The sequence below is a fragment of the Cryptotermes secundus genome, unplaced genomic scaffold, assembly GCF_002891405.2.
Source record: "Cryptotermes secundus unplaced genomic scaffold, Csec_1.0 scaffold616, whole genome shotgun sequence".
NCBI lineage: Eukaryota > Metazoa > Arthropoda > Insecta > Blattodea > Kalotermitidae > Cryptotermes > Cryptotermes secundus.
In genome coordinates, this window is record NW_019727401.1 from 160,554 (window position 1) to 172,480 (window position 11,927).

The 11,927-nt window shown below is 38.4% G+C and overlaps 1 protein-coding gene and 1 long non-coding RNA gene across 2 annotated transcripts; both read right to left on the reverse strand.

Moving 5' to 3' along the window:
• Positions 1-1,670: 1,670 nt before the first annotated feature.
• LOC111864701 lies at positions 1,671-4,999 on the reverse strand. The gene is made up of 2 exons (XR_002842837.2): positions 3,852-4,999; positions 1,671-2,961 (listed from the first exon to the last, which is right to left on the reverse strand). It is a non-coding gene; the product is annotated as an uncharacterized LOC111864701 (long non-coding RNA).
• Positions 5,000-5,059: 60 nt separating this feature from the next.
• On the reverse strand, positions 5,060-9,539 carry LOC111864702. Its single transcript, XM_023852151.2, has 2 exons — positions 8,269-9,539; positions 5,060-7,086 (listed from the first exon to the last, which is right to left on the reverse strand). The coding sequence occupies exons 1-2, from the start codon at positions 8,949-8,951 to the stop codon at positions 6,993-6,995; spliced, it is 777 nt and encodes a 258-aa protein (XP_023707919.1). The 5' UTR covers positions 8,952-9,539; the 3' UTR covers positions 5,060-6,992.
• Positions 9,540-11,927: the final 2,388 nt, after the last annotated feature.

An 11,927-nucleotide genomic window follows, 5' to 3' on the forward strand; every position in this document is an offset into this window, starting at 1 on the left:
ACCGTGCTTTATAATTCCCCAGTTTGAAAATGCATTATGACTGGAGTTTTTATTATTTATTTCAACTCTTTGATACCTGTTTTTGAGGTATGATTTGATCCATTCATTAGCTTTGCCAGTTATTCCATAGAAATTTAATTTCGACAGTAAGATATCATGATTAACACAATCGAAAGCTTTTGCTAGATCACAGAAAATCCCTCCCACAATTAATCTGTCATTGAGAGCACTTAAAATATCGTTAGTTAGTTCATAGGTTGCTTTTTCTGTTGTTAGGTCTTTCCTAAACCCAAATTGCTCTTTGACTAATATGTTGTTAGAATTTAAATGTTCAAGTAGTCTATTATACATAACTTTTTCAAAGACTTTTGAGAATGAAGTCAATATGGATATTGGTCTGTAATTAGAGATGCATTTTCTCTATCCTTTCTTAAAAAGTGGTTTCATTACAGCGTATTTTAAGCGTTGAGGAAAAGTACCTGATGATAAAGATTTATTACATAGATGATTCAAGGGTGAACTGATGTAAACAGAGCTTGCTTTATATGGAAATGTTTATATGGCAAAAGTAACATATCTTACAAAAATGCAATGAATATTGAAAATCTGGTATCTATTCATATCCCAGTTCAGTATTGGATACGATTATATAGCAAAAATTAATAATATATCTTAAAGAAATGCAATTACTATTGAAAATCTTATGTTCATGTTCACCAATTCAGTATAGGTAGGATTATATGGCAAAAGCAAGAGAAGGAATATACCTCTGACAACAGAAGTGAATAACAATGTAATGAAAATGAAATAGGTAAAGAAATTACATAAACAGTCCCACCCACATTCAATCCTGATACTGATTCTGCTTCTCAGAGTTTCACACTGAGGTGGATAACCTGAACTTTGCAAGTCAATTATAAAGTAATGCCTCTTCATTCTTACCTACATATCAACAAGACCCATGTGAGAGAGAAAACAATTTCCCACACAGTTCTCGATTGAAATACAATTACTTGAAGATAAAGGCCAGAATGAACTCTGACCCAGTGAAGTTCTAATATTCTGAGACGAAGGAAACATGTTTGCAAAGAGGATAAAAATGGAGCTCAAGTTCAAATAAGTTACTTGTATGTAATCGAACTGTGGTTGACGATGTTATCATCTGTTGCACAGTAGTTTCTGTTGCTGCGCTGCAACTGCTTGTCACCAGGGATACTTTCTCCAACTTATGAAACATCTAATGATGCTCATGTGACTAGTTGGCACACATATTCTTCCAGTAATTCCATAACTGCTGTCAATTTCCAGGGTTGGTATGGGCAGGACATTATAATGGAAAAATGAAGAAGTATTCCTTTCCTAACGACTTACTGATGAGTCAGTATCTTCATCGCCCTCTCTGTGGCCCTCTGCCTGGCTGCTTCAGTCATCAGCGGTACAGCGTTCTAGCAGAATCAGTAGCACAGGATAACCCTACTCTTCCTGCCCATACCATAGCCCTGTAAGAGTATTACACATTGTCTCAAAACTCTGAAATAATTCATCAGTAAACATTACAAACATGGTGTAGGTGCTACATTGTGGGGTTACATTTAATTCATTTAATGCAGACACTGGCTAAACTTAATTTGTTCGTCGTATAAAGCAACAGGAAAAGAAAAAACATTATATCATGTACTAAAACAGACATTCATTCATTTATTTATATTCCATGAAAACTTACATGGCTGGAAGAACAGCGGATATAGTAACAGTAAAAAACAACAGGACAAGTTGAATCAATTATATAAATACAAATTAATTGTACTTAATCCATAACAGTTACACATATTATCAAAGACAAATCACAGTGAGTAAATCATTAACACAGTTATAAAATATATATGTAAAAGAATGCAACACACTATGACACAAGACTACAATAATGAAACGTATAAATATACTAGTAGGCATCCAGCATATAACAGACCAAGATCATTAATAAATACTGAAGTTAAAATATTCCTCCAATGAGTAAAATGGATTTACAACCCCTTGGTACCTATCTTTGAGATAGGATTTTATCAATGCATTGGCCTTATCAACTATTCCATAAAATTCTACTTTAGGCAGGCAGACAAGAAGACAGACTGAGAGATAGACAGAAAGATATTGACACAGTCAAAAGCTTTCTTCAAATCACAGAAAATTCCACCCACTAACAGTTTGTTATTCAGTACATTTAATATATCATCAATCAATTTATTTCTGGTAATTTTTGTAGATGATTTACTCCTAAAACCATATTGTTCATTTGCTATTATGTTGTTACTTTTTATATGTTGGTGTGTTATGAGACGACTTCACCTGACACGTATACTATATATTAATATTACCTTAGAGGAATAAGGATATTGAGGAATATGTATTGATTGTATATTGACAATTACTAATCATTTAATTAACCATATGAGAATACAAGCAAATTGTATGAACTGTAATCAGACCACAGGATGTAGCATGTGGACAGAGAAAAACATATAGTGAGTAAAGCTGGAAGTCAGACCACATTGACTTCCTACACAGTAAGGCTAACGACGGATGTCATGGCAGTGAATAATATTGCACAAGTTGAAGTTTGCAACAAATGTCATGAGGAGCTGAATCACATATCCTATTATGTCTGTACGGCGTCACGCAATCACTTGTTAGCTTAGAAAGTAAAAGATGATAAAGAATGATGACGGCCCAACTGTAAGCTTTGTTACAATGTGCCTGAGGAAAATATAGAGTATTTATGGGTTAGATAATGGCAATGGAAGCACTTCTTGTAGTCAGAACAAGTGCTTCACGTTAGACAAACGGTCCATCCTCCAGGGGGAACCACTACACTCAGGCGGCAGGCATAGGGAGCCAGTTGAATAACAGAACTCTGCACTCACCGAGCACCACCATGTTCGCCTTCGGGAAAGTTGCTGTATTCTGTAAGTAGAGATCTGTTCGTCACAGCCTGGCCAGTTAACCTCAGCTTAGAGACGAAGTGATTGCAAGCAGGCTAAATTTGTTTGAACTTATTATTTTATGTTATTGAATAAATAAATGTTAATTGTTTTTGACTTCATTAAGAGGAAGATTTTTCATTGTGATTTGGGAAGGGGCACTACGCTAGGGACATATCCTTGCACAGATACCCTAGACTACACCCATCCTGGCATCATAACAGGTGCAATCTTGCATATATAAAATTTTCAACAACTTCTGAAAACAATGTCAGTAATGATATAGTTCTGTAGTTAGTCATATTAGTTTTATCTGCTTTTAAATAATGGGTTTATTTCTGAATATTTCAAACAAGTGGGGAAGACACAAGTTGAAAGAGATCTGTTACAAATATGTTAACAGGGACCTAATGAAAGGCTTGCTGATTTTCATCATATCCACTACATTTTTTTGGTTTTAAATACTTAATTATATTTTCATTTTCTTTAGTAGAGGTATGGTTCATTTAATTTTTGGAAATGGAATCGTGAAAGCTTGAGACAGATAATTTGACTATTTGTCAGCATCCAACTCTATAATGTGGCCAACGTTTGCATTATTAGTATTGATCTTGTCAGCTATTGTTCGAAAATTATCATTAAAAGAATCTGTAATCACATCATGATTATCAGTTAACTTCCATTAATGTTTAAAAACTGTGTACCTGTATTATTAATTTTTCTACCAGTGTCTGATTTTATAATGCTCCAGGTGGTTTTCATTTTGTTAGTAGAATTAGAAATTAATTATGATGAAGAATTTTAGCTCCTTTAATAACCGTGTCCAAAATTTTACAGTATGTTTCATAATAATATTATACATCTGGCTCATACCGTGCTGAATCCCTGGGAAAATAGAAGAATTGATTCCAGTCTGCTCACTGCATGATACGCACCCAGGAGCAAACATTTTATTCTTCCCATTTATCCTGCAAGAAACAATACAAGAATTATAACACAATCACAGTACACTCAGAGTTTCTTGATATTCTATGGTCCTTCTTTAGGCTAGACCGAAAGATGCTTAAAATACAGAAATACGATTTCGATGAAATATCGTAACAACACTTTTTGACTTCACGTTTGTTTTTAATTTCACTGGGCATAGTAAGCATAATAATCGATATACAAAATTAACACACATATGTAAATTCATGAGTAAATGTAGACTCTCGTTCCACAACATCAAATCAAAATCCCTACTTACTTATTAATCTAATTAATTGCACGACACAACTCAATGGAGCATACACGCTACAAACTACGGAGCTACGCAGTCATACACAGTATTACGTTATTACCGATATTACGGTTAACTGAGTCAACGCCCGAAGCCTTCAACGAAAAATCAAGATCATCAAGATGACCTTAAGCACCTTCATTTCATTTCATTTCATTTCATGTCATTTCATTTATTTCGTGTCCATGGATCATTATACATGATATAAGACATGTCATTCTTGTGTAGTTAGAGTATAATAAGTTTCATGGTGTTACTATTGGGGGGGCTGCATGTGAAGCATGCAGTGCAACGTGGAATTTGGGTACCAACTCAGCATTTGCTCTGGGACCAAGGAAAACCACGGAAAACCTTGATCGAATTGGCCGGTCACAAGACCTCCCAGATACACTGGTTTCTAGCAGCACCACTCCCACCGCCTCGGCTCCATATCCCATAGTCCCTGCTGTGTTTTCTCCAGCACATGGCATCCTGTTTCCTGCAAGAAGAGAGTTACGCAGTATACACTCCTAGTGTGTGTTAAGCTAAGCTCAATTGTTCTTACTTTCAAATTATTATATGATCCTAATGTGAACTAAGTCTTGTCCACATAGGACAGGAACTCATCTATGCTATAAAAGCAATGTTTTAATAGAAATGTTTTCAAAGTAATTTTAAATTTACATAATGCTGGTATCTCTTTAATGTATTGCGGTAGGTGGTTTAGAAGACGAAGACCAAGATTATTGAAATTGTTTTTACACAAGCTNACTTACGGGTCTTTGTTGTGATAGCCAGTTAATGCTTTCCTTGGTTTCTCTATCCCTATATGTAATTTCTACTTTTTGTTCTCTTCCTTCCAGATATGTTTGAAACCATTTAAGCGCAACCCCTCGTATTCCCATTCGTTCCAGCTTCCTTAACAGTATATCGTGATCGACTAGGTCAAAAGCTTTAGATAGATCCAAAAATAATCCTATACCTATTTCCCTCTCATCCAGTGAGTTATATACCTTCCCTAAAAAATCAGCGATTGCAGTCTTTGTTGTTTTCCCTTTACAGAAGCCATGCTGATTGTCATTAATTATGGTGTAAATATTTAAGAATGATAAGAGTCTTTTATACACGACTTTTTCCATAATTTTTTAAAATACAGAAATTAGTGATATAGGTCTATAGTTAGCGACATCTGTTTTGCTTCCTTTCTTATACAAGGGTTTGACTTTTGCAATTTTAAGCTGGTCAGGGAAGTGTCCGGTTACAAGTGACAAATTTATTACATATGTCAAAGCAGTTGTTAACTTGGGATAGCATTTTTTGACAACATACTCTGGGATATCATCTATACCTGGCGACTTCTTGTTACCAAGTCCTTTAATTATGCCTGCAACTTCTAATTCGGTAGTTGGGGTTAAGAACATGCTGTTACCGTTATATCTGACTGCATTAACATTTGCTTCTTGGTTTTTTACTGATGAGGTCCCTCCTAAAATTTTTTGTGCGATGCTAGTATAGTATTCGTTGAAGACATTAGCTATTACTTTTGGGTCTTGCGTATTTACTCCGCCTGTGTTTATTTCAAAATTTTTCTTTATTTTTTTCTGGTTACCTAGCTCCTCCCTGATTAAGTCCCACATTACCCCCGATTTGTTGACAGCTGTTCTTAATCGCATGTTATTAGATGATTTTTTTGCTTCACTGATAACTTTGTTGTATATTTTCTTGTACTGACCGTAGTACTTCCTAAATTCTTCTGATACATTTCCTTCCTTCATTAGCCTGTTAACAAATCTGAGTCTAATCCCTGATGTCCTTATACCTAGGGTCACCCATTTATTTGCATAATGTTTGCTCTTTAACCATTTTTTAGGCATTGCTATTTCATAGTAATATTGGAAAGTACCTAGGAACTCATTATATGCATCATTCGCTGATTTTTGCTTAAAGACGAGCTCCAGGTCTCTTTATCTAGTAGATTGCATAGGTATTGGCCATTCTGCATTCTCCCTCTAATCTGGTTTGCCCTTTTTTGTTCTTGTGTTGCATCTGCACTCGTATTATCTGCGCATTATGGTCAGAAAATCCTGTGTTGATCGCCTCTAGATTGTATTCCCATAAGTTCTTGTTAATTATTATTTGATCTATGGCTGTTTGACTTCTGGGACCTATTCTCGTTGGGACATTCACTACTGCTTGTAAGCCATGTGAATTTAACATTGTCTGTAGTTGTGGGTCCCCTCCATTTCTTAAGAAATCTATGTTGAGGTCACCTGCAATGATAATGTTCTGCCCTTTGATTAGTATCTTGCTAATTATTGTGTCCATGGTTTCAATGAATATATTAATGTTGCTATTAGGGGTTCTGTACACACAGATGATGATTGTGTTAAATTGTATGAGTTCGATAATACTAGCCTCGAAATGTTCTTCTTGATTTAGGTCTACGAACAAGTTATAAGGCTTTGCTTCTAGATAGTCCCTGACATAGATGCATGAGCCTCCATGTTGCTTATTCTTCCTACAAAATTTTGAAACAAGGGTGTAGTTAGCAAAATTATAATAACCTATTTCTTCATCCTTCAACCAATGTTCAGTAATACATAACACGTCTAGCTGTAGTGTTTTATAAGTTAGTAGCACTTCTATGTTTAGATTTTTGTTCCTTAAACTCTGCACGTTTTGATGAAATATTTTAATATTAGTGTTGTCTTTACATTTATTGTTGGTGACCTTGAGTATACCAGCACTATGTTTATCTATAAAAAATCTTTACTCAGCTTGAGTGGGATTTTCCTTGTTCTGGTTGTCATGCGAACTTCCTGCCGCTCCCTCTCTGGTATCACCACGCAGTTGTAACCGTCCACTCTAGGGCCCTTTGGTTGCTGGTTGCAGGTGCTCCTCTAGCCGTTCCCTCTCACCTGTTGGTATTCCGGGTTTGCAGGTTGCTGCTGCGTCCTTCTTATCCAGTTCTGCTTCCCTGTTTGTTGTTGTTGTGGATAAGAGTTTGCGGGGTATGGGTTATTGGAATGCTGGGCGCCAGTAAGCTTACTGTAGACTCACATTTCGGGAAAAGGGGGGGATGAACTGGAAACTGCAGGTGATAGGTACCGCATTCTCACTAGAGCGATAAGATTCTGTCTCAGGGTGAATACAGGCCTCGAGTCAGCAGGAAAGAGAAGAGTGTTTGTAGTTAGGCACTACCACACACTGTTTAATTAGCAGATCTTAATATACACGTACATGTAACAGCACTTGTTGCACTCCCTTAAAACACCTTGGAATCGCTCAACCGTTGGCGACCGGATCCCTGGCTAGTTATGTGGTGACTGCTTCTTTTAGCACATCACATAGAATTACACTTTCACTTATACTTTTAACACAAAGTAAAATTCACATTAAATTTTGAAGAGTTATCCAGAGATTGTTCCTGCAAACACTTAAACTTAAATTTGTTTTAACTTTGACTTTTTTTTAAACCAAACTGCCAGCGACGCTAGTTTTTCGGCTGTACCCTTGGAGGGTTGTTCAGAGTCTCCTCTCGCAGACTGACTCTGCTTCGCAGCAGGAAATCTTCATGGCTTCAGCTCCGCCTCCAAGTTACTACCCTAATTTCGGCTGATTGGAACAATTCGAATTTAGGGAGTTAACCATAATTCTCACTGCTCCAATCACCTAGCTTTAATTTGGGACTTTGGACCTTAAAGTCCTAATGTCGTTTTTGACAGCTGCTTGAAAAATTATACCAGTAGCGTGGGTTGCTGGCCTTCCCACTTTTGACTTATGGGGTTCAAAACTCGTCAAGTGTAACTTTACCAAAGGATCCCGCTGGTCAACTTTCGAACTGAATTTCCAAGAAAACTCTGCGGGGTGCTTCCTCTCTGGTCTTTGTAGCAGTGAAGCAGGCCCTATTCTTGAAACCAAGAATCGGGCTAAGTCACCCTTGAATGTTCCTTGCTACTTCTTATGCTTAATTACTATAAAAGGAATACTGATTACAAATAAACTGGTGGTGTCAGTGGTATGGCTACACAGTTAGGGGCTGGGTTTACTGGATTCTCCTTTGATGTATTCCCTTGGGTATCTGCAGTCTCCTCTCCTTGTGGTTCCTCGCACTTTGCTGCCTTGTTAGTACCCTTGGCTTTTTTATCTTGGCTCTTGGTTGGCTTTATGGGCTTTTCCTGGTTCACTGTTTCTTCCTGATCTCCAATTTTATTCTGCCTTTCCAAGTTTATCTCCTTCAGATTGTCCGCTTTCCATTGGATTTCTATGGGGATTGTTCCTACCTTTGTTGAGTGGTGTTCAATTTTCTTGGCCAGTTCTTTGGAGACTAACTCTTTACCGCTATAATTAAGATGTTGCCCATGTCCAGTGAAGTGCTTCCTTTGGAGTTTCAATTCCATCAGCTCCACATTTGTATTCAGTTTAACGATTTTTTTCAATTGCCTATTGTATTTCTCTACTTCCTTATTTACACAGGATGTTGATACAAGATCGTGTCTATGTGGTGTATTAATTAGGACAATATTTGTCTTCCTTTGTACCTCCAAATATGATGTTAAGCTCTTTATAGCTCCTTTTGTGTTGTTTTTGCTGATGTCATTTGCTCCAACCCATAAAATCAAGACATCCTTACTACCCAGTGTAGCTATTTCTTTTTCTGAAGTTTCCAAAATTTCATTGGTTAGAGCTCCCGGTTTAGAAAATCCTGAAATCATATACTCTTGATCCAGGTTTAATCGAAGCTCAGCCGCACATTTTTTACATGGCTATCCCCAATTATTAGTACTTTGTGCTTAGCTTTCTTCTGACTATTCACGTGCTTATTTCCCATCTTTATTTGTGAAAGTTTACTTGGGTTTCGGATTCCCGCGTCCTTCTTTATCGTGGTGGTTGCTTCTTCGTCTTCTTTGAGGTTATGTAGCAAATCGAATTTGTTGTTTGCCGCGGGTATTATTTGTATCAAATTTCTATTAATATCTTGCCTTGTCCTATTGCTTTTGGAAGTTACAAATATCCAGTCTTCTTCGCTTGATGGAGCATTTGCCTGTTCCCCTAAGCTATTGCTTTTCTTTGATTCCTTTAAGATGTTAAGTGGCATTTTATCACTTGGTTCACCTTGTAGTACTTCGATGATTTTCTTGTACGATAATATTTCATCTCTTGCTTTTTGAAGTTGACTACTCAATTCAATACAGCAGAAGCACTTACTTGGTTGGTTACTACTTGTATTTTGTACTTGAAAGGTAGAGCGATTTACACTACAATCCTAACTTGCCGCCATCTTGCATCTTCATTCTCCGGCCGACACTAGCGCTGTCGAGCGTTCATCTGAATGTCTTTGACATGTTCATTAAAACATTACTTATTCGCGTTGTACTACATGAAATACGTATTTAATCAGTACAGTTTTCCCCCACACTCACAACGCTGTCTCGATAGGTCTACTTTACATTTAAAGAAATTCAAAGAACTTTTATCAGAGATTTAAGACTTTGAAGCAGTTTAGTTATTAAATATTACGTTCATAAATGCAGTTCCTGTAGGTCACGGTAGCCGAGAGGTCTAAGGCATGCACTGGTCTTCGCTCGATCGGAAGCCGGGATCGTTGGTTCGAATCCCACTCAGGGCTTGGATGTTCGGTTGCGTTTTTCTGTGTTTGTGTACAGGTAGAGGCCTTGCGACGAGCCGATCACCCGCCCAAGGAGTCCTACCGAATGTGTAAGATCTAGAAAAACCGAAGTGAACGGATAAGTTAATGGAGGTAGGCCTAGGGCCACTGGGGCTGTAGTGCCAAGAAAAAAAAAACGCAGTTCCTACATAACAGAAAAACATTATTCACGTTCATTACAAAGACATATCAGCTGATTACGCTTCATGTTATTTCACGACGTTTCCAGTATCTATAAAACTATGCATGTATACCCGTAACCTGGCAACGACAGCGAAATAAGCTGCTATTAAAAGCTATGCTAGGTATTCGCTTCGTAAACAGAAGCCGTTGCTAGGTAATTGCTCTGTAAACACAGGGCGTTGCTAGATAATCGTTCTGTAAATAAAAGTTATTGCTAGGTACTGTAACGTGTTTCTTGCCACTAAAGACGCCGTTTGGATTGTTAATTGGTTTAGTTAACAACCTACAATGCTCCGAAGGTGTTACGTCACCGCTGGCGGAGTAGGGGAAGTAGTAACGTCGGCGCTCCGATGCCGCCACGCCACAGTACATCCGCCACGTCACAGTACATTACGACACCAGGCGACACGCGGTCAGGCAACAGGCTATATAAAGAAGCAGCTAGTTTGATTCTGCACTTTGACTTCGACAGTGAGGCGAGGAGCATATACTAGTGACAGTGTGCCAGTACCAAGGAACGACTAGTAAAAACTAAGCGCTTGTAGTATAATTTACGGAGTGTGTAGAATAGTGAAAGTGTTACAAATTCACGGACGGTAAGTCAGCTACACCAGGTCTTCATTGGATTTAGCGGTCTGAACGAAACCCGTGTTAGACGTACTAATTAGTATTTCGCAGTGGTGTAAGAAAAAGCCACGAAAATGTGGAAAATATCAGCCGTGATTCTAACGTGCGTAGCATTTTTGGTATTTCACCAAGTAGGAATATACCATAAAATCCCAGAATTCGAACTATCTGCTGTACTTGGACCGATCTCAGCACCTGGACCCATCCCAGCAACTGTACCATTACCAGTACCAGAAACTACCTCAGCACCTGGACCCATCCCAACACCTGAAGCGATCCCAGCATCTGGACCCATCCCAACATCTGAAACTGTCCGAGTCTTGCAGCCAATCCAAGACTCAGAAAGAACTGTAGCTGGAAACTCCACTAGAACAAAGAAAGCAGAGTATGCAGGGTCCTGGGCATTTCAGTGGAGAAGGCCAGAAGAACGCGAGTATTTCTGGATGCTACTTGGTGGTCCCCTGTTCCTCAGCCTCATCACAATCACTGCGTGCGTGACTGTGTGCTGCCACCTACGGCGGGTTTCATACAGGGAACATGAGAGAACAAAGAAACCGGCACAGTCCAAGATGTCAGTACACCAGTGGAAAAGTGTCCTGCTAGAGATGAGAGATGTGCTGCCGAAAATGCAAAACTGGACGCAAATAAGAGACCAGATCCAGAAGGAGCTTCACACAGAATATCTTTTGGCGAAGGCAGGAGACGAAAAACTTGTTCAGTGGATGAACGAGTTGGATAACATTAACATGATTATGAAGGCTCAGATCGAATGTTGTAATCAGTTACTCAGTGATTCCACCAGGACAATCAAGATGGAGGACGAAGAACAACCTCCCAACTTTCAGAACGAGGGTGATTCAGCGAGGACAATTGAGGACGAAGAGGAACGAAAAATATACAGAGAGTTATTTGGTGTTGAGGAGAGAACAGTAACTTCTCCTCACTTTGAGAATGAGTGGAATTCATCGAGAACAATGGAGGACGAAGAGGAACGCCCTGTTCACGATGACAACGAAAAATATACAGAAAGTTATTTTGCGTTGTGGGTAGAACAGCAACTGCTGCGATTACAAGAATGCGGGGTGCATATCATGCCGCCTATAATGGAAGAAGGTGAGGATGAGGAGGAAGAAGACGAAGAAGAAGCTGAAGACGAACACGAATGTGATGCCAAGTTAAATGATCAGCTGAATTCATTGAGGACAGAGGAGGA